The 24,944-nt window shown below is 43.0% G+C and overlaps 1 protein-coding gene across 1 annotated transcript in view; it reads right to left on the bottom strand.

Moving 5' to 3' along the window:
• The window catches only part of NBEA (neurobeachin), an 822,532-nt gene that overhangs the window by 141,063 nt on the left and 656,525 nt on the right, over positions 1-24,944 (bottom strand). Inside the window, exon 43 of the mRNA XM_006874376.1 lies at positions 19,229-19,344. Within this exon, the coding sequence (XP_006874438.1) occupies positions 19,229-19,344 (116 nt within the window). The remainder of the gene's footprint in view (positions 1-19,228; positions 19,345-24,944) is intronic.

The raw sequence follows: 24,944 nt of genomic DNA, 5'->3' as shown, positions 1-24,944 counted from the left end.
AACAATAACAGGTCCATGGTACTCATCACAGCTCTTGGCAATTTATGTGCCCGGAATGTTGAGTAACTCAGTCTCTGGGCAGGTATTTGAAATAAATACAAAGAAAAATGTTTAACGTACGGGAGCTTTCGAGCCACATTTTCGATCAAATAAACACATTTTCAAAAAGAGCCACACTGACCCTGCGACATGAACCCTTTCCTCACAGAACAGATGGCCCTGGACATGACTCTCAGCTCTTCTTTGCTATTTGAAGTGAAAGAATTCACGTTGTTCAGTCACAGGGAGGAAACGCGGGAGCCCGCGTGCCTTTGGGCTTTGCTGTTTAACAGTTTCATCTGGGACAAGCGGTGGTTCTGCAGGTATTTTCCTGAACACCTTTGTGACTGCAAAAACCAGGTGCAATTAACTAAGTTAACTAAAGAGTGAGATAACTGCAAAGCAGTCCCTGTGAGGCTGTGGCAGGGTTACCCATTGGTACATCTTCTTTGTTTGCAGATGTTAAAACTTAGCCAACGTGCTCTGTGCTGGCAGCGGTAGCACCTTTCCCCTTACATAGCGCTAAGTGTAGATGATCCGTTTTGCTCTTAGAAGATGACTATGAACTACTGAGAGGAGGTGGCACGCCTCAACTAGAACAATAACCAAGCACAGCCAATGAGCTCTCAGGAGCACTGAGTATGAGTCTTCAGTTTAAAAAAAAAAACAACTTTTTAATTAAACCATCCAATTTCATGTTTTTATGTGGCACTTTAGTTTTGAAGGTAAAGCGATCTAGAGACAGCTGACAAAGAAATTATAACTGCAATTCCTTGGTGGAAATGTTAATGACAGCAAAATATTGTTTAATTAGAAGATTGTAGCATCTGGATTAACACTCCTAAGAGCAATGTTCCTGCGCTTGTCGACTTCTTCACACTCCACAGACATTTTGTCATCTCTAGGTCATTAGGAAAGAGTTTTTAATGATTTTTCTAGAAGCTAGCAGTTCAAGTTACATCTAATTAGATGACAATAATAAGCCCAACACATGCAGTAGCTAAATATATACATAATTAACCAGTGAGGGCTTGTACATCACAGGGCAAAAAAAGTGGAAAATGCTAAACAGGAGGGAAAAAGGGTGGGGTTGGAGGAAGTTGTGCTGAATTCATTAGCGGATCATATGACAAACAGCTCAGAACCCAGCAACAAGAAAACTTCTCCAATCTCACATGGGATCATTTACATGAAGGTGTTTGCAGTCACTCTGCAGTTGTCTAAACAATGTAAGAATGCCAGATTTAAACGTCTTTGTCATTGTTTTATCTAATGAGGAATAAACTGAAACACGGAATGCACTTTCCAGAGCATGGAAACAGACAGCGAGGCAACTCTGCAAAGGTGAGGTGGAAACGACATTTTTAGTGGAACACGAAACATCATTAAAATCCTACATCATCTTTCAAAATTTAACGTTCCTTGAAAATTTGAAAACGAGACAGATATTTCAAAACGAGATTGATCAATTATACCACTGCACTAAGCTGGCCTCACGAGCAGGTTTCAAATACAAAAAAGTCCGAGGACATTTAGTGCTATGGAAGGATGCCAGGCTGTCTGTGTCTTAGGTTTTCCGTGGACACCACACACGAGACAGCCACTGTGACACTGAGAGCCAGGCAGAGGGGTCTTTGCCATAGTCTTGATTTTCTACACTGGGTATTTTGTTAAATTCACACCAGAACAAGTTGAAACTGTGAAAATATTTGTGGGCTTTTAATTGTTTTTAGAAACAACAGGTTTTCTGAATTCAGTCTCTTTACCAGACTCACATACATAAAGCAACATGTATCCATTAATGTGCGATTATATACATTCTGTTATTAGGTGCCATTGAGTAATTTCCCACCCATAGCAACCCACAACGACACACTGCCCGGCCCTGTGACATCCTCACAATAGCTGCTGTCACTGTCCAGTCCATCTCATCGGGGAGCTTCCTCTTTCTGCTGACCCTTCAGTTTACCAAGCATGATTTCCTTCTCCAGGGATTGGTGCCCTTGGATAATATGTCTCAAGTATGAAAGATGAAGTCTGGTCATTTTGGCTTTCTAAGGAGCATTCCAGCTGTACTTCTTCCAACATAGATTTGCTTGTCCATGGTACCTTTAAAATTCTTCTCCAACATCATAACTCAAACGCATCAATTCTTCTATGTTCTCTCTTATTCATTGTCCAACTTTCAAATGTACATGAAAATACCATGGCTTGGGTCAGGTGCCTTAGTCCTTAAACTGACATCTCTACTCTTGAACACTTTGAAGAGGTCTTGTGCAGATTTGCCCAACGCAATACGTCATCTGATTTCTTAACTGCTGCTTCCGTGAGTGTTGATAATGCTTCCAAGCAAAATGAAGTCTTTGAAAACTTCAATCATTTCTCCATTTATCATGATGTTATTTATGGGTCCAGTGGTGACGATTTTTGTTTTCTTTACTTTGAGGTGCAGCCCATCAGCATTTTAAGTCTTCTTCACTTTCAGAAAGCTAGGTTGTATCATCTGAGTATCACAGGTTATTAATGACTCTTTCTCTAATCCTGAGGTCACATTCTTTTTCACATGGTCCAGCTTCTCGGATTATTTGTTCAATGTGCACATGGTAAAAGAATACAACCCTAGAGTACACCTTTCCTGATTTTAAACCATTCAGTGTTCCCTTGTTCTGTTGAACAACTGCCTCTTGGTCTATATACTGGTTCCGCATGAGCACAATTAAGTGTTCCAGAATACTCATTCTCCATAATGTTATCCATAACTTGTCATGATCCACATAGTAAAAAGCCTTTTTGTAGTCAACAAAACACAGTAAGCATCTTTCTGGTATTCTCTGCTTTCAGCCATGCATTCAGACATCTGATGTCAGCAATGATGATCTCTCGTTCTACGTCCTCATCTGAATCTGGCTGAAACCTCTATTAGTGCACTGTTTTAGCCATTTTAAAATTACTTTTAGCAAAATTTTACTTGCATGTGATATTAATGATATTGTCTGAGGATTTCCACATTTTGTTGGGTCATCTCTCTTTTGAATAGGCGCAGATCTGAATTTCTTCCAATGTGTTTTTTGGTAAAGATGAGTGAGTACCTGTAGTGCTGTATCAAGTTGTCGAAAGATTTTAATTTGTATTCCATCAGTTCCTGAAGCCTTGTGCTTTGCCAATGTCTCCAGTGCAGCTTGGGCCCCATTGGCTCTTAGTCACATGCTATGAAATGGTTGACATTTCTTGTTGGTACAGTGACTCTATTTCTTTAATCTTTTTTTGAGGTTTTCTGTATCATTCAATATTTTGCCTACGTTGTTGTTGTTGTTACGTGTTATCGAGTCGGTTTCAACCCATAGCAACCTTGTATAGGGTTACTGAGGAGCAGCTGGTGAGTTTGAACCGACACCTTACAGTTCAAATGGCTTTTCAGTCTGGCACATTAACCCACAGCGCCACACCCGGATTTTGCCCATAGAATCCTTCAGTCTTGTAAGTTGAAGCTTGAATCTTTCCCTTAGTTCTTTTAATTTGAGAAATGCTGAGCATGTTCTTCCCTTTTCGTTTTCTAACTCTAGATCTTTACACATTTCATTATAATACATAACTTTGTCTTCTTGAGTTGCCCTTTAGAATTCTCAGTGCCTCCCAACCTGAGGGATCATCTTCTGGCACTATATCTAACAATATTCTGGTACTTTCTGACAGCGTTCCACTCGTATTCCTAAGGTTGTCAGTGACTAAGCAATCAGAAGCAGTCAGCCTCTCTTTCTTCCTACTACGTCTTAGTCTGGAGACTCAGCCATGTCCTAATAATAAAGAATTTTTTAGACCAACATGTGATACGTGTGTAGAGATGCACAAAAGGCTTCAAAAAGTTCATGGAAAAATGGAATGAAAAGTAACAGAGTTTTTTCCCATCAATGTTTTGAAGCCCTCTCGTGTATGTGGATCATGACAAGCTTTGAACAACATTGCGGCGACTGAGTATTCCAGAACACTGCATTGTGCTCTTGAAGAACCAGTACATAGACCAAGAGGCAGATATTCGAACGGAACAAGGGAACACTGAATGGTTTAAAATAGGGAAAGGTTGTGCACCAGGGTTGTATTCTTTCACCATACTTATTCAATCTGTATGCTGAGCAAATAATCTGAGAAGCTGAATTATATGAAGAAGAATGAGACATCAGAATTGGAGGAAGACTCATTAACAGCCTATGATATGCAGAGGATACAATCTTGCTTGCTGAAAGTGAAGAGGAGTTAAAAATACTGATGAACATCAAAGACCACATCAATCAGTATGGGTTATAGCTCAATGTACAAGAAACAGAAATCTTCACCACTGGACCAATAAGTAGCATCATGAAAAATGGAGAAAAGATTGAAGTTGTCAAAGACTTCACTTTGCTTGGAATCATTATCAACACTCATGTAAGCAGCAGTCAAGAAATCAAATGATGTATTGCATTAGGCAAATCTGCTGAACAAGTTTTTGTTTTTTTTTCTTTTTAACGTTTTTATTGGGAATTGAGTAAAGGATTATAGAGCAGATGATAAGTTTTACATTCAACAAGTCATATACTTTAATTCATTACATGACTGTAATCCCCTTCATGTGCCAACAGTTCACAGTATTTACCTCTGTTCACTTCATCTATTGCATTCCTCCCTGTGTCTCCCGCTACCTTCATCTTTCCTCTGCTAACCTCCCTCTTGTTTTTAACCTGACTTGTCACCTGTATTAACACGTGTCTACACTCTAGCCCATGAATAACACCCCCAACCATTAAAGATTGTTTCTTTTATCAAGAAAACCTATCTTCTTTAAAAAAAAAACAAAACAACTTTTTACAACATTGGTCTCATACAGTATTTGTCCTTATGTGATTGCCTAATTTCACTCAGCATAATGTCCTCCAGGTTCAACCAGGTTGTGAGGTGTTTTACAGATTTGTCATTATTCTTCAATGTTTGGTAGTGTTCCATTGTGTGTATGTGAAAGCTTGTTTAGCGATTCTTCTGTTGATAGGTATTTAAGCTATCTCCATTTTTTTTTGTTTTTTGTTTTTGTTTTTATTGTGAACTGAGTGATAGTTTACATGGGAGAACATCAGCTTTACATTGATCCTATCGTATTTCGTTTCATTGCCATGACTACAATCCCCTCCATGCAGCATCATTCAACAGCACTTGCTTCCATTCCCTCTTTTTTGGTGGTGTTGTTTTTTGGATGTACACCGAAGCACTCAGGAATGCATAACCATTCAAACAACCCAAGGTGTCTCCATCTTTTGGATACGTCTCTTGTAGACAGCATATTGAAGGATGTTATTTTCTTATGCATTTTTCTCTATGTTTTTCCTCCCCACCCTACTCGGTCTGCAACTAAGCACACTCATGAAAGCTTCTAAGCCAGTCACTTCATGCCTTTGTAGATCCTCCCCCACCCATTTTTGATAGTCAATGTCTAAATTTCTCAAAACAAGGTTGTTCTTTGATATGAAGAATCTTTCCATTCTGGTTGGAATTTTGAGTCACTGCATTCATAGGCAAAAGTCTAGTCTATCAAATTGTAGCAATATGCACTTATTCTCAGTATCAAACATCTTTATCTTCCTTGGTTTGAGTTCTGGTTGCCTAGTCATCCAAGCTAGGTCAAATGGATACTAGCTGCAAGTTTGGGAGTTCACACACACCTCCCTGCACTTCAGACCAGTAGGCCTTTCCTTTCCTCTCTCTTTTCTAAAGGTCAGTGAGTGCCAATGGAATATGGCCAAACTCAGCCAATGTCTTCATTGCTGTGTTTCCCCCACTTTTACTCACAAGTAAACCCAGATGGTCACCAGTGAGCATATTATATGTCTCATGGGTTCCCTTTAAGTTTCAGTCCTAGGAGGGAGTTTCCCTGATGTGCTGACTTTTCTTTCCTTGATGCCTCCAAAGCAAATAGCTTTCTAGATATTCAAACATCCAAACAGTCTGCTTTCCCCCCCCCTCTTTCTGCAAGTCTTTCTTTCAATAAGAATCTTCTGCACAAGACTTCTTTAATGTGTTTGAGCGCAAAGATATCAATTTGAGGACTAAGGTGTGCCTGACCCAAACCATGGTGAGTTTAAATAACTTCATACGCATGTAAAAGTTGGACAATGAATAAGGAATACTGTAGAAGAATTGATGCATTTGAGTTTGGGTGTTGGAGGAGAATATTGAAAGTGCCACGGACTGCTAGAAGAACTAACAGATCTCTATTGGAAGAAGTCCAGCCAGAATGCTCCGTAGAAGCAAGGATGACGAGACGTCCGTCTCTCATGCTTCGGACATGTTCTCAGGAGGGATTAGTCCCTGGAGAAGGACATCATGATGGGTATAGTGGAGGGTAAATGAAAAAGAAGACCCCCATTGAGATGGATTGGCACAATAGCAACAGCAAAGTTCTCAAGGTTAACAACGATTGTGAGAATGGCACAGGACTGGGGCAGTGTTTGCTCTGTTGTGCACACGTTTGCCATGAGTCGGAACCAAGTCAACACCACCTAACAACAATAACCACACACTTTATATGTAGCCTTACTTTTGGAATCATCTAGAAAGGAAAAAAAAAGTAAACTCAATTAACTGTGAGCGATCTCAGAAGTGGAGGGAAAGATATGAGTCGTCAAAGGATAAACTCTGTATTTCATATTAAAATAGTATTGGGGGGAAAACAAAACAAAACAAAGATTAATCAGAGAGTATAAGACAGCAGCCAAAATATATTTCAGAAAACGTGAAATTTATTAAGTCACACTGACCTATATTTTTAAAGAAGGGAAGACAGACAAGATTCCTTCATTTTCTCAAGCAGGGTCTTATTCCCCCCATACTCCCCATACTCCCGTTTAACCAAGAAAGTATTAAGAATCCTTTACCCAGCAATTCTTGTGAAGTAAAACAAAAAACAGATCACAGAATCAAAGAAAAAACACAGCACAAACTCTCACACAGTATAAATATTACATATATTAAATAGGTTCAATTTGACAGGTATGTTGTTGATGTTGTTAGATGCTGTCGAGTCTGTTCAAACTCATAGAAACCCTCTGCAGAACAGAATGAAACCCTGCCCGGTCCTGCGCATCCTCACAATTGGTGTTATGTTTGAGCCCACTGGGCCAGTCCATCTTGTTGAAGGTCTTCCCTTTTTCCGCTGACCCTCTACTTTACCAAGCATGATATGTCTCGGGACTGATGTCTTCTGATAACACATTCAAAGTAAATGAGAGAAAACACCACCACCTTATCTTCTAAGGAGTATTCTGGCTATCTTCTTCCAAGACAGATTTGTTTGCTCATCTTGCAGCCAATAACATATTCAATATTCTTTGCCAATGCCGTAATTCAAATGAATCAATTCTTCAGTCTGCCTTGTCCATTGTCCAACTTCACGTGCCTATGAAACGATGAAAATTACCATGGCTTGGGTCAGGTGTACCTTAGTCCTCCAAGTGACATCTTTGCTTTTTAGCACTTTCTTGAAGCAAACTTGTCTGATACAATAAATAGGCAGATTTCTTTATTTTAAATTTCTTACAAAGCTTTTATTGTAAATTGAGTGATAGTTTACATGGGAGAACATTGGTTTTGCACTCATCCTATCAGATTTCATTTCATTGCAAATGATTACAATCCCCCCGAGTGTAGGCAGATTTCATCCACGGGTGTTTGTAGTGGATCCAAGTAAAACGAAATTCTTGACAATTTCCATGGTCTCTCCACTTACTGTGATGTTACTCATTGGTCCAGTTACAAGGATTTTTCTTCTTTATGTTGAGGTCTAATCCATAATGAAGGCTATATAGTCTTTGCGCCTCATCATTAAGTGCTTCAAGATGTCTCCATTCTCAGCAATAAGGTAGTGTCATCTGCATATCACACATTGCTAGTGAGTCTTCCTTCAATCCCGATGCTGCATTCTTCTTCATATAGCCCAGATTCTCAATTTATTTACTTAGCATATAGATTGAATAAATATAGTGAAAGGATATAACCCTGACACACACCTTTCCTAATTTTAAATTATTTAGTAGCCACTTGGTGTGGTTGAACAACTGCCTCATGGTCTATGTACAGGTTCCTCATGAGCACAATTGAGCATTCTGGAATTCGTATTATTTACAATGCTGTCCATAATTGATATGATTCACACAGTCAAATGCCTTTGTAGAGTCAATAAGTCACAGGTGAAAAAACATTTGTCTGATATTCTCAGTTTTCATTCAAGATCCATCGGAAATCAACAGTGAGATCCCAAACTCCATGTCTCCTTCTGATTATGACTTGGTAGTTTCTGGTCGTTTCCTGCTCATGTACTGCTGCAATTGTTTTTGAAGGCTGTATCTTCAGCATATTTTACTTCAGGGGGTTTTACCAAATTTGCTTGATGATTTCAGCATCCTGTTGCATCACCTCCCTTTGGAAGGGGCACAAATATGGGTATTTTCCTGTTGGTTGGCAAGGTAGCTGTCCTGTAAATCTCTTGGCATTGCTGTGTGATTGTTTTCAGTACTGCATTATTTGTTGAAACTGCTTCTTGGTGTATGTACATTTGGTATTCTATCAATTGGTGGAGTGCAGCAAGAATGTCTTCCTTCGATGCCATTGGTTCTTGAAGGTTCTGCTACCTCCTGAAATATGTGAACACGGACCACTTCTTTGGGCTATAGTGACTCTTTGTATTCCTCTCATTATTCTTTTGAAATTTCCTACTTTATTACTTTATTCAATATTTTGCCCAAGAATCCTTCAAAACTGCAATTTCAGGCTTCATTTCCCTCCCCCCCCCCTTTAGTTCTTTCAGCTTAAGAAATGCTGAGCATGTTCTTCCCCTTGATTTCCTGACTCCAGGTCTTTCCACATTTCATTATAATATTTTACTTTGTCTGCTAGAGCTGCCCTTTGAAATCTCTTATTCGGAATTAAGAGGTTCGCGGATAAATGGAATCAAAAGATAAAAATTAAAACTATAACTTTTTTTCTCTCTCAACAGAAGCTCCATCAGGGTCAAGACACTCTTGTAAGTGCTGGTCTGGTACCAGTCACTCGTCCCCCCTACACAAACAACTGAGGGTCCTGGGAATGTAACCATGTCACCGTGGTCCTTTTTACACTATTAACTGAAGAAAAATGGGTGCCCTTTAAAGATTTTTTAAGATTCAAAAACAAACAGTAGTTAGAAGATGGCAAATTAGGAATGGAAGGTGGATGCCTACTGATTTCCCATGCACACTCTCACAAATTGTCCTTGTTTGAAGAGAGGAATCATCAGGAGTGTTGGAGGGGTGGTCAAGGACTCTCTGCTGAGGCTTTTTGGGTGTTTTTCTGGTAAAGCTTTGACTGCCTTTCTCAAAACACTCTTCTCACACACAGATGTTATCATTCTTCCGTGCTCCAGAAAGGCAACAAGTAAAATGCACTCAGCATCCAAAACCTGTTGCCATGACCTTTGCTTTTGACTGCTTCACTTTTGCTGACTGGACCATTTCCACCTCTTGGTCACCATTGCTTTAATTGTCTTCAGGATCAGCAATGTTTCCTGTCCTGTTACAGTTCTCCAAAGAAGCGCTTCAAGTCTTGATCCCCTTATTTAAAATTTCCAGTGAGAGCTCTGGTCCTTTCTGAAGTACATCTAGATGCATGAGTTAGGGTACCCATCAATTGGAAAGTTTACTCACATTGAACTTTTCAGCCAGAATTGAGTAAATGGAACCAAATAAGACGCCTACGGAGCTGGCTACTGTTACTGCTGGAAATGGTTGGTCCTGTTCACTTAGGGCAGGAATAAGATTACGTTTTTCCTTGAAAAGATATGTGGATGCTCTGCTTCAGCTTCAACATCATCTCATCCCTTCTTGCAGTCCACTTGTAAGCTGCTGATTTCTTTGGGGGCACTGTCCCCTTCAATGTTTTTTAAGCATCAATGGTTTTGCTGGTTCTAAGTTTACCATGAATTTGATCTTTTTTCTTGCTTCAATTTCAGTATTATTCTTGTTGCTCTGATAGAGATTTTTCAAGTTGATATTTAATTCTTTTCAGTGCCTCCGACCAGATCCTGTTCTACATGATAAAATGTAGACTCATACTGACCCTATGTACAACAGAACGAAACACTGCCCGGTCCTAGGCCAACCTCACAATTGTTGCCGCACTTGAGCCTATCAATGCTGCTACTGTGCCAATCCATCTAGCTGGGGGTCTTCCTCTTTTTTTCTGACCCTCCACCTTGCCAAACCAGTCCTTCTCCAGTGACTGGTCCCTCCTGACAATATGTCCGAAGTATGAGTGATGAAGTTTTTGGCCATCTGGGCCTCCAAGGAACACTCTGGCTGCATTTCTCCTACCACAGATGTGTTCATTCTTTTGACAACCCATGGCATTTTCAATGTTCTCCTCCAACACCATAACTCAAAAGCATCAATTCTTCTGTGGTCTTCCTTACTCACTGTCCAGCTTTCGCATGCATATGAGGTTGTTGAAAATACCATGGCTTGGGTCAGGCGCACCTTAGTCCTCAAGCTGAAATCTTTACTCTTCAGTGCTTTAAAAAGGTCTTTTGCAGCAGATTTGCCTAATGCAATATGTCGTTTGATTTCTTGACTGCTGCTTCCGCTAGTGTTGATCCAAGAAAAATGAAGTCCCTGACAACTTCAATCTTTTTTCTGTTGCTAAGAATCTTGTCTATTGGTCCAGTGGTGAGGATTTTTGTTTTCCTTACAGTGAGATGCAATCCATACTGAAGGCTGTGCTCTTTGATATTCATCAGTAAGTATAAGTCCTCTTCACTTTCAGCAAGCAAGGTTTTATCATCTGTATATTGCAGGATGTTAATGAGTCGTTCTCCAATTCTGATGCCATGTTTGGTTTTTTTTTTTATATAGCCCAGCTTCTCTGATTGTTTGCTCAGCATACAGGTTGACTAAGTATGGTGAAAGAATACAACCCTGTTGTGCACCTTTTTTAATTTTAAACCATTCAGTGTTCTCATGTTCTGTTCGAACAACTGCCTCTTGGTCCATGTTACACATTCCTCATGAGCACAATGAAGTGTTCAGGAATACTCATACTTCGCAGTGTTGTCCAAAGCTTGTCATGATCCACACAATCGAAAGCCTTCGCATAGTCAACAAAGCACAAGTAAACATCTTTCTGGCATTCTCTGCTTTCAACCAAGATCCATCAGACATCAGTAATGATATCCTTTATTCAATAGTCTCTTCTGAATCTGGCTTGAACCTCTGGAAGTTCTCTGTCAGTGTATGCTTGCAGCCATTTCTGTATTACCTTTAGTAAAACTTTACTTGCATGGGATATCAAAGAGATTATCTGATGATTTCTGCATTCCGTTGGGTCACCTTTCTTTGGAAAGGGCATAAATATGATCTCCTCCAATCAGTTGGCCAGATAGTGGTCTTCCAAATTTTTTGGCATAGATGAGTGAGTGCCTCTGGTGCTGCCTCACTTTCTTGAAAGATTTCAGTTTTTATTCCATCAATTCCTGGTGCATTGTTCTTTGCCAATTCCTTCAATGCACCTTGGACTTCCTCCTTCAGTATCATTGGCTATTGATCATATGCTACCTCTTGAAACGGTTGAACATCAACCATTTCCTTTTGGTACAGTGACTCTGTGTTTTCCTTCCATCTTCTCTTGATGCTTTCTGCATCAATCAATAATTTGTCCAGAGACTCCTTCAATAACGAAAGTCGAGGCTTGAATTTTTTTCTTCAGTTCCCCCAGCTTGAGAAATGCTGAGCATGTCCTTCCCTTTCAGTTTACTGACTCCAGATCTTTGAACATTTCATTGTAATATCTGGCTTTGTCTTCTTGAGCTGACCTTTGACATTTTCTGTTCAGCTCATGGACCTCCTCATTTCTTCCATTGGCTTTAGCATCTCTACGCTGGAGAGCAAGTTTCAATGTCTTTCTGACATCCATATTGATCTTTTCCTTCTTTTTTGTCTTCTTAATGACTTTTTGCTTTCTTCATGTATGATGTTCTTGATGTCATCCCACAACTTTTCTGGTCTTCGGTCTTTAGTGTACAATGTATGAAATCTATTTTTCAGATGATCGCTAAATTCAGGTGGGATATATTCAAGGTCATATTTTGACTCTCGTGGACTTGTTTTCATATTCTTCCACTTCAGTTTGAATTTACATATGAGCACTTGATGGTCTGTTCCACAATCTGCCCCAGGCCTTATATTGGCTGGTGATATGAAGCTTTTCTATCATCTCTTTCCACAGATGTAGTTAATTTGATTTCTGTGTATTCCTCTGGTGAGGTTCATGTGTATAATCGTCTCTTATGCTGGCTAAAGAAGGTATGTGAAATGAACAAATCATTGATTTTGCAGAATTCTATCATGCGTTCTCCAGCATCGTTTCTATCACCAAGGCCATATTTTCCAACTATTGAGCCTTCTTCTTTTTCCCAAGCTTTGCATTCCAATCACCAGTAATAATGAATACATTAAACTTCTTATACTTACTTCTTCATTTTTTACATTCGTCTTAGCTATTCTATATTTAAGAACAAGTTTCAGAGTCTCTTCTGACATCTTAGTCTTTTTTGTGTTCTTTCCTTTTTAATGACCTTTTGCTTTGTTCATGTAAGATGGCCTTGATGCTATTCCACAACTTGTCTGGTCTTCAGTCAGTAGTGTTTGTTCTATGCATCATTTCTGTTCTTGAGACGGTCTCTAAATTCAGGGGGAATTTACACAGGCCAAGAAATGAGACGACGTATTGCATTAGGCAAAACTGCTGTACAAGACCTCGTTAAAGTGTTCAAGAGTAAAAATGTCAATTTGAGGACTAAGGTGCGCCTGACCCAAGCCATAGTATTTTCAATAACCTCATAAACATGTGAAAGGTGGACAATGAATGAAGAAGACCGTAGAAGAACTGATACAGTTGAGTTATGGTGTTGGAGGAGAATACTGAAAGCATCATGGCTGACAAAAGAACCAACAGATCCGTGTCGGAGGAAGCGCAGCCAGATACTCTCTGCTGTCAGGATGGCCAGACTTGGTCTCTCATATTTCAGACACGTTATCAGGAGGGGACCAGTCACTGGAGAAGGACATCACACTTGGTAAAGTGGAGGGTCAGCGAAAAAGAGGAAGACTCCAATGAGATGAATTGGCACAGTGATAGCAGCAATGGGCTCAAGCGTAGCAACTGCTGTGAGGTTGGCACAGGACTGGGCAGTGTTTTGTTCTCTTGTGCACAGATAGTGCTGTTATGAGTTGGTGGCGACTCGATGACACCTAACAACAATAGTTCAGTCGTACTTTGGCTCTCATGGACTTGTTTTAATTTTCATCTTCAAATTAAACTTGCATGTGAGCAATTGATAGTCTGTCCTGCGGGCAGCCTCTGGGCTAGTTCTGACTGGTTGTGGGTCTTCATAGTCTTTGCCTACTGATACCAGGGGCTTCCAAAAGTTCAAGGAAGAACGGAATGAAAAGATAATAGAATTCTTTCAAGAACTTTTTGAAGTCCCCTCATATAATTGATTCGATTCTTGTGTATTTCATCGGGCTAGTTCAAGTATCTTTTATGTTGTGAAAGGTTTCCCAGCCAATAGTCATTGGTCTTGCAAATCCTACCATGCGATCTTCAGCAGTGTTTCCATCACCAAGGGCCTATTTTCCAACTACAGATCTTTGTTCTGTTTCCAATTTTCACATTGTAATCACCAGCAATGATCAAGGCATCTCAATTGCATGTTTGATTAATTTCAGACTATTTACTCTAGATCAGTTTCTACAGAGGTTGGTAGAAATATTCAATTGTTTCATCTTTGGCTGAGGTGGTTGGTGGGTACGTTTGAAATGATAGTGGTACTGACTGGTCTTCCTCAAAGGTGTGTGGACTATCCCGTCACTGACAGTGTGAGTTTAGGACAGAAATGGAAATGTTCATTTGATGACACATTCAGCAACATTCCCCTTCAGTTTGTCAGTTTCAGTAGAGCAGCTCATATGTTGGATTCCAGTTGGCCAATACCAGTCCATTTCAGCTCACTATGCCTAGGAAATTATCATGTATTAAGTGAGAAGAAACGCTGGTGCTGCTCTTCAGTGACCTCATAATCTCAGGGGAAGACAAGCTGTGGACAGGGCGAGCTGAATGCACACTATGGGATGCACACGGCGCTGCAGAAGACAGTGACCTCGAGGAGGTTCTCAGGAGAGCATTGCCATTGGACCATCTGGGCTCTAGCTAGATATGCAGGTTCTGGACACTGCTCCTCCCTCAAGCCCCCTGGGGTGGGGCCCAGCCATCTGTGGAGATGCTGAGGTGGTAGGGTGCCTGCCAGGACTCCCTTTGAAGTTTCAGGCCCTCAGGGCATCCAGTTCCAGGGCTCCCTGTGGGATGCCAGGCCCTCGGGGCAGCTGCCCTGGACCTCAGTGCCCCCATAGATGCTGAGCCCAGGGGGCACTGCCCTTTGGCCTTCTCAGCAGCCCACTCTGTCTGCTGTTGGTTTCCCTGGAACTAAGAGCACAGTGGGGACCTTGATTCCAGACCCAGGTCTAGAAGGAGCACATCTGTGTCTCCAAGCCAAGACCAAAGGGGATGAGGCTGTTCTGAAGGCCTGGTAGGCTCGGCTGCTGTCTGGGGTTGTGTGTCACGAGCACCCTGAGTCTTTGGAAGCCGTCTCTGGAGCGGTGAAGTGAAATGCTGGGAGCCAAGCTGTCTGTCTGAATGCTGCGTTTATGGCTTCTTCGCTCTGTGTTTTGGGCACAATTTCTTTGCCTCATTTCCTCATCTGTGAAGTTGTGAGAAGGAAAGAATCGAATTCTAGCAGTCCCTGTGCAGACTAAATATGTAAAAGCCCACAAAGCACACAGAAGAACGCCTGGCACATTGTAGAAAGCTCAGTCAACGTTCACTACTACTTATTAGGTTTTCTAAATGTTAATGTTAGCAATGAAAAAATACTTCTTTAAAAAAGAAGTTATAAAACGTAGTAAAGAGATAAGAAAAATACCATTATTCATTATTTCTTCTGAGTCTTGATATTAAGAGTCATTAAATATTTCAAAAGGACTATGATAAGCTAAAAACCAGACATATCTTGGCTTTGGAATTCCCAGGAAATTAAATATGAATATCAATAAGACCACCACAAATAGCTCCTCAGGAATGTGTAAGCCCTATGTTTCAATCAGCTGACTTCGATAAAATCAATATTCACTTGTTTTAATAACTACATTCCTAAGAGTGTGCTGTGATATGGCACAATCCATGCTAGTAGGAGCGGTACTGGAATAACCTGACAGTTCTAGAGTGTTCTTTGTTCCAGGATCCTTAGGAGACTCTCGTAAGAATCGTTTCTACAAGATGAATACAGAGACAGCATTCACCACAGATCTGGAAAACAGCCAGCTCTAATTTCTTTTCTGACAAGTGGTTTGTCTTGGTTCTACTGAAGCTTCCTACAAAACATCGCCCTAACTGTGAGATAAGCACTGGACTGCTAACCACAAAGTCAGTCATTCAAATCCAGGAGCTGAGCTCGCAAACCCAACACAGGGTCAGTAGGAGTCGGACCAGACGTGACAACACCCATCTACCACCACCCACCACCTTCGCTGCTGGTGCTCAATGGAAGCTGGCCCTCTTTGCCCCAGATTCTAGATGATGGCAAGGGACCAACGGGTGGGAAATCTCCCAAGAGGCAGCTTGTGGATATGTGTTTTTCTTAAGTGCATCTCACTGTTGTCTTCCTTCTGGAGGTTTATTCTGCCCGGAAAATCCTCTCTTGAGTCTTCTAGGAGATGATTTCTAGCCCACATTGCCTAAGACTCGTCTCTCACATTGTAGCACTCAACTCCATTCATATGCATCTCATGCTTCTATATGCAAATCTCAGGCTCAGAAGTCGATGCTACGTGGCTGGAGCAACGGTGTTCATGCTCAGGCATCAGAACCAGTGGGGTTTGTGAAAACACACAGGCCACACCCCCACCGTTCCAGATCCAGCAGGTCTGGGGTGGAGCTCAAGGACTCCTGGAGATGCAATGGGCAAGAACTTGGCTGGTAAACCAGAAGGTCGGCAGTTCAACCCCCCACCAACCATTCTATGGAAGAAAGGTGTGGTGTCTGCTCCCATGAAGAAAACAGCCTAGGAAACCTACGGGAAGGTTCTACTCTGTCACGTGAATCACATTAAGTCACTATGATCTTCAAATTCCATTTCCCTCGAACTTAGTGAAGCCCTCTTGTATTTCCATTATAAGTACCGGTGTTCAGATCCAGGACCCACCCAGTCTGATGCATTCTCCCAGGGTAGTACTTCTCACCGTTAGGGGAATTTCTGGCAGACTCATCTGCTTCCCTGGCTATCCTGTTCTCCCTTTAAGATTGGAAACCACGCTGTGATCTCAGTGGTAAAAGAATCGGTGATGCACAGTAACTGCTAGGAACCACTTACCAGAAAACATTCCATTTCATTTCTGACGGTTTCCAATTTTCCCAGTTTCATACTTTGTACATTCCACATTTCAGTTACTAATGGAGATCTGCAGTTATTTCTTCTCATTTTGAGTCGTGCTCCATCAGCAAATGAAGGTCCCAGTAGCTCAAATCCATTCGTGTCATCCTGGTCAACTCTACCTGAAGGAGGCTCTTCCCCAGTCATATTCTGAATGTCTGCCAACCTGAGAAGCTTATCTTCTGATCTTCAGAAGCAGTCTGTCCCTTCTTCTCCCTAGTCTGTCTTAATCTGGAAACGCCGATAAAACCTGTCCATATTGGGTGTTTCTGCTGGGATTGAAACACACAGCCTACCACAGTATGGGGAAATGATAGGTGAGTAGTGGTCTTTACGATATGTTGTTGTTGTTAGGTGCCATTGAGTCACTTCAGATTCCTGGTGGCTAGATGCACACCAGAACGGAACACGGCCTGGTCTGCGGCATCCTCATCACCTCTTCTAGACTTGAACCCGCTGCTGTTCTTTTTGATGATGAATGCGACGCCATTCCTCTTTCATTTGTCATTCCCGGCACAGTAAACCATGTGGTTGTCAGATTCAAAATGGCCAATACCTGTCCATTTCAGCTCACTAATGCCTAGGATATTGATGTTTATGCGTTCCATTTCATTTTTGACAGCTCGCAATTTTCCTAGGTTCATGCTTCATAACTTCCATGTTCTGCTTATTAATGGATGTTTACAGCTGTTTCTCTTCATTTTGTGCCCCATCAGGAAATGAAGGGCCCGAAAGTTTTACTGCATTCACATCATCAAGATCAACTGTGTTTTGAGGAGGCAGTTGTTGCCCAGTCGTATTTTGAGTGCCTTCCAACCCAAGGGGCTTATTTCCTTTAACTCTATCTGATGATATTCTGGTGCTGACAGTGTTCCACTGATATTCATAAGGTTTTCAGTGAAAAATTGTTGTCGGACTCTCCTTCTTCCTAGTCTATCTTCATCTGGAAGCTCAATTGAAACTTGTCCACTGTGGGTGACCTGCTGGTATTTAAAATACCGGTGGCACAGCTTCCAGAATCACAGCAAGACTCACGCCCCCACAGTACAGCACACTGACAGACAAGTGGTGGCTCTAAGATACACGTATACAAAAACATGTATAGAGAAATGACTATATGTAACATCTATATTAAAAAATACATGAAGTTAGGTTTAAATATTTGAACTATCTCCAAAAAATATACATTAAAATTAGTATACATCTGGCAGTAATCAACAGTGAGGTGAGAGGCCAGAGTTCAGCTGATGCGGTGGTGAAGGGGGCGTGTCAGTGTGTCTCGCCTGCGACTCTCATTGGTGCGGCAGTTACGCAATTACGTGTCATCCTCTGTTTCATTGGAACCAACCACATCACTAAGTAGGAAGAGGGTAACTACACTTTTACCTGTAGTATCTTGTTAGCAAAATACACTAACATTATAGTATGCATCAAACTATTAAAATGCTGAGACATTTCAACATTTCAAATTCTTTTAAGGCCTTTTTGTTGGGAAATTGAGTTTCCTTGGCTATGTAATACAGACCTAACCATCCATACTTATTTACCATATAAACAAATAGGTATGGTATTCACCGTAATAAATATCTATAGCATTCACCAGCCGCTCCTCAGAAACCCTGGCCAGGGTCACTAAGAGTCGGAACTAACTTGACAGCACGTAACAACAACATGGCTTAAGTAGTGTGTTGTGATACATTAAACAGCCTGTTACATGGTTATCAATTTTAAACAACGATACAGAGACCTCTGCTCTACAGTCAGAGCTCTGAGCTTTCACTGACAGCAGACAGGGACTGTATTTACACAGCCATCTAAATACAGCTGCAAACAGTTTTTATAGAGGCTGATTTACTGAAGTAAACGATTTATAATCCAACACAAGTAGGGCTTTTGGAACTTACCTTACAAAACCAAAAAGGAGACAGAGGATCCCCCTGCATTTGTAGGACTCCTTTTGCAGCTGAACGCTAGTTTTGCTTTTCACCTTTTTGCATCAAAGTGAAACTCCTCTTTGGATTTCTTTCAGTTAGTGAAAACAGGTACTGGTGTAGGTCTTTCATGAAGGCCTTGATTCATACAGCAAACTTTTGGGAATCGGGGGTGCCTATACTTACATCTCGTAGCTGTGTTTAATCACTGATAACCACTGATTAGGACAGAAACAAAACCACTCCTTTCATTTTTAATTTATAAGCACCGTGGTTGGTGGCAGCTACTCATCATTTAGAAATTGCAACCTGATTTGACGTTTTTGTTTGTAGATTTTAAAAAAGAAAACAAAGATGCTGTAACCCAGTCCTACCATAACCCAGGTAATCTCTGTCCCAGGGCAGATGCTGTTCTTCTCTTGTGGAGCTGCAGCCATACAGAGTAACAAAGCCGTGAAATGACAGTTTCCACGATTCTTTCCAGACACTCCTTGGCAATGTTGTGGCGCCTCGAACACCTCTTCAGACCGAGCTGTCGGCAGCAGCAGCAGCAGCGGAAAGCTCCTTCCACGGGCAGTGCACGGTGTCTGCTGAGGTCTAACAGGGGTGACAGCCTGTACTCCCCTGCTGCACTTGAACTCCAGAGAGAAACAGCTGCCCTGCCCAGACACGCTCCTCATGATTCAGGAAGGTGAGCCTGCCTGGCTGGAGGTTAGAGAGAGCTTACCTGCTATGGTGTTGAGAAACATCAAGTACTCGAAGTTGGAAATCTCCCTTCTTTGCCAGCGCTGAGTCATGTTGGAAGATTTGTAAAGCTGCCGGGGAGTGGCCAGTGAGATCCTCCTGCAGGTAGGCATCCCAAAAAAGGTGCTCATGAGACTCAGGATTCAAAACAATCCACCCTTAACTCTGTACCAGTTAGATCATCCTCTCAAAGTAATTCAGAGTCTCCTTATACGAAGTATGGTGTAAGCGGTCATGTGCCGTGGAGTCGGTTCCGACTCATAGCGACACTGTACAGGGTTTCCGAGGCTGTAAATCTTTACAAGAGCAGGAAGCCTCATCTTTCTCCTGTGGAGCAGCTGGTAGTTTCAAACTGCTGACCGTGAGATTAGCAGCCTGACGTGTAACCACTACGCTACCAGAGCGCCTTAGATGAAATATACAAGGCCTTAGTTATAGATTCTGGCATTTGCTGTAGGGACGATGCACTTCTGCACTCAGGGGGACCCATGTGAAAGGGACTCTACTTGAAGCCACACGGCTGCACAGGGGTATTGATGAGACCATACTAACAAAAATGGTCAAACTGGGCTCAAGACAGGTCAAGGTGGGCTTAGACAACATGGTAAGTTTCCTCCCTGCTCATGGCTTAGCTAAGTCAGGCACCTACCTACACACACCTCACTGAACCTTCTGTGACTTCATGCTCATCAGTAAGCTGCTTAGGTAGTCAGCTGGTGATGGCGGCAATGTGCCGTGGAGTCGATTCCGACTCATAGCGAGCCTGTATAGGTTTTCCGAGGCTATAAATCTTTACGGGAGCAGAAAGCCTTATCATTCTCTCATGGACTCCAATTGCGGGCCTTGTTTCTTAGGTAGTCAGGTAGCTACTGACACACATCACTGAACCTTCTGTGAATCTACTTCCTGCTCACTGGTAAGCTGCTCCAACCCCCCAACAATAGTCACATGCTCTCAACTTCAGCTTGGTCTCTCACTCTCTCTGCCTTGGCCATGCTCTACAAGATTTGCTTGGTTGTCAAAGCATAAACGTGCTGAACCCATGAGCACTGTGTTAAGCATCACAGTCACACTATTGCTCTTGGGACTACAGCTGAACCTTCAGCAGGGCTAAGAACAAGGCAGGCCATTAGCTACATTGTGAATGTCTTTGTTGACATTTTGAACTCAGAAATTGAAAGCTAATGAAAAAAAAAAAGAGAGAGACAAAATACCTCCTGATCTGGACATTATTCTCTCCACCAAAACCAACCAACCAACCAACGAACCAACCAAACAACCAACCAACCAACCAACCAAACAACCAAACAACCAAACAACCAACCAACCAACCAACCAAACAACCAAACAACCAACCAACCAAACAACCAAACAACCAACCAAACAAAACCAACCAACCAACCAACCAACCAACCAACCAAACAAACAAACAAACGGAGGTCTTTTTGGTGATAAACTGTTAGCAATGGGGATCCTCAGGGAAGGCCGTTAATGTCATTCTTAGAGTAGGTGTTGTTGTTGTTTCTGTTAAGTGCTACTGAGTCAGTTCTGACTCATTCAGACCCTGTATAGGGTTTCCAAGGAGTGACTGGTGTACTTGAGCCACAAAGTTTTGGTTCAAACTGACTTTGCAGTCCAGTGCACGAACCCACAGCGCCACATCGGGACTCCAGTGAGATGTGAGCCCAGGAGAGGACCTAAAGGATATGTCATTTCAGGGGTCTGATTTGTTTCTGAGGTTTACTTGTGTCTTTCACTGTAAATGCACTGGGTGTGGGGCCTGTGTTTTCCTGACTGTGGTATTCTTAGCATCGAGCAATGGTTAGCGTGTCCGCAGTAGGGTCTCAGTAAGTACAAAGTGTAGGACTTCACTGATTGGTCATCCATGCCAAAAGGGGAGACGGCTGAAGAGAGACATGAGGCTAAAGAAGTGAATTCACAGTTCAATCTCGTGAGCTAGAAAACATGGGACTCAGTAAACTATTAGGGTTGCTTGAGACACCAATAACATGTGCAGAGTTGAGAATGACGGTTGTTAGGTATCATCGAGCCGATTCCCACACATGGCGACCCCATGTGACATCTTTTCTCCCGTGGAGCTGCTGGTGGGTCCCCACTGCCCACCTTTCCTTCCGTTAGCAGCTGAGCACTTAACTGTTCCATCACACCAGGACTCATCGAATGAGGATCAGCCACAACTCTTGAGTTGATTTCAACTCACAGAGACCCTCAGGACCGAGGAGAAGTGCCGCCCAGGCTTTCCAAGGCTGGCATCTTTACGGGAGCAGACTGTCTCCTCTTCCCCGCAGAGCAGCTAGTAGGCTCAAACCACATGGTTGGTGGGGAGCAGCCCAACACTTAACCCACTGCACCACCAGTAGGATGCTTGTGGAACTGATCTAATGAAGGCAACGCTTCCATGAACTAAAAAGTATAACAAATAGTGACCACTTCAAATAATGAGCAACACGAATACGATGTTGGGAATGAAACAAGAGTGGGCTGGCTGCTATGGCCGATGGGCTCACACGTTAACTAAAGGACAGCCACGGTGAGGGGTTCAGATGGTGCCGTCGCTGCGCTGGAGCTGTTCTTACACCAGCATCCGCCCAAAGGGCTCCCACTCAAGGCACGTGGGGAGGTGCAGGAAATGTTAGCTACCGATGTGAACCAAAGGAGCCCTGGTGATGCAGTGAACTAAGCACTGGACTGCTGACAAGGAGGTCGGCAGTTCAAACTCACCAGCTGCTCCTTCGGATAAAGAAGAGGTCACCTGCTTCCATCAATATGTACAGCCTGGGAACCCTAGGGGCCAGTTCTACTTGGTCCTATGGGGTCTCTGTGAGTCAAAACCTACCGGACACCAGTGGGGTTGGTATGAATTCACTAGAAGGGCATTCTTTAGGTTGTGCTACCCTACAAAAAAGACCCCCTTTGTTTTCACTTCATCTCATTCTGCAGCAAGCCGATTTACTAATGCGACCCCCTGGTGAACTTGCCTGAGACGTGGCCTAAATGATTTATGAAGATCCTGGCAGATACCTGCCTTTGAATTTGCTAAATTAGCATATTCATTCAGAAATCAGTCTTTATGGTTTTAGTTTAGAGAACGAGCCCTAGAGTTTAATAAACTCTCCTTAAACTGACAGACCTCAGTGTCAAGACAGCAAAGGAGAAAGGGATCCCTGGACTTTGTTGTCTCAGGCACTCTCCACTGGAAGGGTTCTGCTTGGGGACCAGCGTTCCCACCCTTGGATAACTCTAAATGTAACAAGGCTTACAAATCCCACATGCATGTGTCTAGGGATGTGTTTGCCTGTCCGTCTATCTACCTATCGTCTACCCATCCATCAGTCCATCCATCCATCTGTAACAAGGCTTACAGATCCCACATGCATGTGTCTAGGGATGTGTTTGCCTGTCCGTCTATCTACCTATCGTCTACCCATCCATCAGTCCATCCATCCATCTGTAACAAGGCTTACAGATCCCACATGCATGTGTCTAGGGATGTGTTTGTTTGTCTGTCCATCTATCTAGCTATCATCTACCCATCCATCCATCCATCCGTCCATCCACACATTCCTATCTCTCCATCTATATCTACCTACCTATCTCTCCTGTCTCTATTTTCTATCCACCCACCCACCCACCTTATCTATTTATCCATCTATATCTATCTACCCATGTATGTATGTGTCATCCATCCATCCATCCATCTACCCATCTCTATAGATCTACTACCTATCTACCTTTCTATCTGGGGTCCTGGTGTAATGCTGCAGGTTAATGCACTGGAACGAAAGGTTGGTTTGAACTGCGAAGTTGGTGTTTCAAGCTCACCAGCTGCTCCTTGGAAACCCTATACAGGGTCACTATGAGTCAGAACTGACTTGATGGCACTTAACAACAACCACCTTTCTAGCTATCCATCCATCCACACACACACTCCCATCCCGTTCTCTCTCTCTGTTATCTGTGTGTGTGCATGCATGTATGCACACAGTACCTGCGTGTAATTAGAGTGCTCTACGTCACCTTCTGTGCCACTGAATCATCTCATGAATACCTGCTGAGCACCCACTCTGTCCCAGGCCTGTTGCTACGACCCAGTTTGTAAGTGGCAGGTCTACGTCTTGACTTGGTGCTTTCTCCAACTACAGACCTCAGGAAAAGACCCAAATGGAGCCTGTCAGCAGATAATTAGGAAACTAAGAAATGCGTTGAGTCTGTGAGGGAAAACCACACGACACTGGCTGAATGAAGTAACAGAGAAATCAAATCTATGTGTTTCCCATTTTTCTATCAAGAAGAATAATCTTACAGTTGTCAAGGAAAGACGAAGAAGCGAAGACCAAACCCACTGCCAGCAAATGGGCCACACTCCCAGGAAGCCTAGCGCTCAGCAGAACGGCTGCAGGGTTTCCACGGCTGTACATCTTTCTCCAGACAATGGTCTGAACCACTGACCTGTGGTTAGCAGCCCAATGCTTAACCCATGGCACCACCAGTGTTCAAGGAGAGACCAGATGTGCTGAAAAGGGAAAGCCGCTCCTGAGGGTCAGGAGGACAGTGAGAGTCTGACAGGACTCAGGCCAGGCCAGGCCAGGGGCGAGGCAGCAGACAACTACTGCTGGTTATGAATGCCGGGTCCTAGAAAAACCCTTGAACTGATGGTTAAACAGACAGACAGTTGGCGAGCACTTGGGAAAGGAAACAGTGATTAGCAGGGTGAGTCAGCTTAGGTCCTGTAGACCAAGGCTGGCAAGAGCCACTTCATTTCTGTTTGACAGACGGATGGAAAGCATTTCCCTGTGACCTGTGACCTCGGCTTTCTCTAAGTGCTTCACCAGCTGCTAAGTCTTCACTGCTTCTGCTCACGGCACCAACACGTCTCTGAGCGTGCACTCACACAGCAGCCGATGGAACTCACACGGCAAGTGTAAGGGAACAGACGTGACACCTTGATGCGGTATGGGACAGCCTGATGGACATGACAAAGTGAACCAGACGGTGGTCACTGTCTTTAAAATGCCTGAAGCCCACTGGAGGGAAGCAACTACCTGGTGTGGTGCTGCAGGCTAAGCATGGGACTAACAGCCATGAGGTTAGCAGTTCAAATCCTCGGAAACCCTACACAGGGCCACTAGGACTTGGAACTGAATTGTGAGTACCTAACAACAGGAGGCCTGGTGTGGCGCTGTAGGATCAGCACCGACTGCAACCATGAAGCCAGCAATTCAAACCCACCAGCCACGCCACAGGAGAAAGAGGAGCTGTCGGTTCCAGTAAAGACTGACCGTCTTGGAAACCTAGTCAGAGTCACCATGAGTCGGGGCCAACTCCACAGCAGTGGGTTTGGCCGTGGCTGTTTTAGGCAGAGTGCCTTCTGTTCCAGGAATCCAGTGCTGTGGCCATCTAAAGGGATGGGGCAAGGCACATGGTGGACGCTGTGGTCGTCTACCAAAAGCCATTTCCTTTCTTCCTGGAGAAGAGAACAGCACTTTGTTTGAAGGGCTGGTGAGGGTAGGAGCTTGGAGGAGAGCTCTTCTCTGGAGGGACTGGGCCACCATCAATGGCGATGAGTGTTTCAGGTGGTCAGGGGACCTGTTCTGGCCAAAGGAAGCTGGGATACAGATTGCTGGAGGTTGCTGGGAAATACGGTGTTGTTATTCGGTGCCCTCAAGTTCATTCATCCA

The sequence above is a fragment of the Chrysochloris asiatica genome, unplaced genomic scaffold (assembly GCF_000296735.1).
Source record: "Chrysochloris asiatica unplaced genomic scaffold, ChrAsi1.0 scaffold00272, whole genome shotgun sequence".
Lineage (NCBI taxonomy): Eukaryota > Metazoa > Chordata > Mammalia > Afrosoricida > Chrysochloridae > Chrysochloris > Chrysochloris asiatica.
The sequence above is the reverse complement of the archived record's forward strand: the minus strand, read 5'-3'. Positions and strand labels throughout refer to the sequence as shown.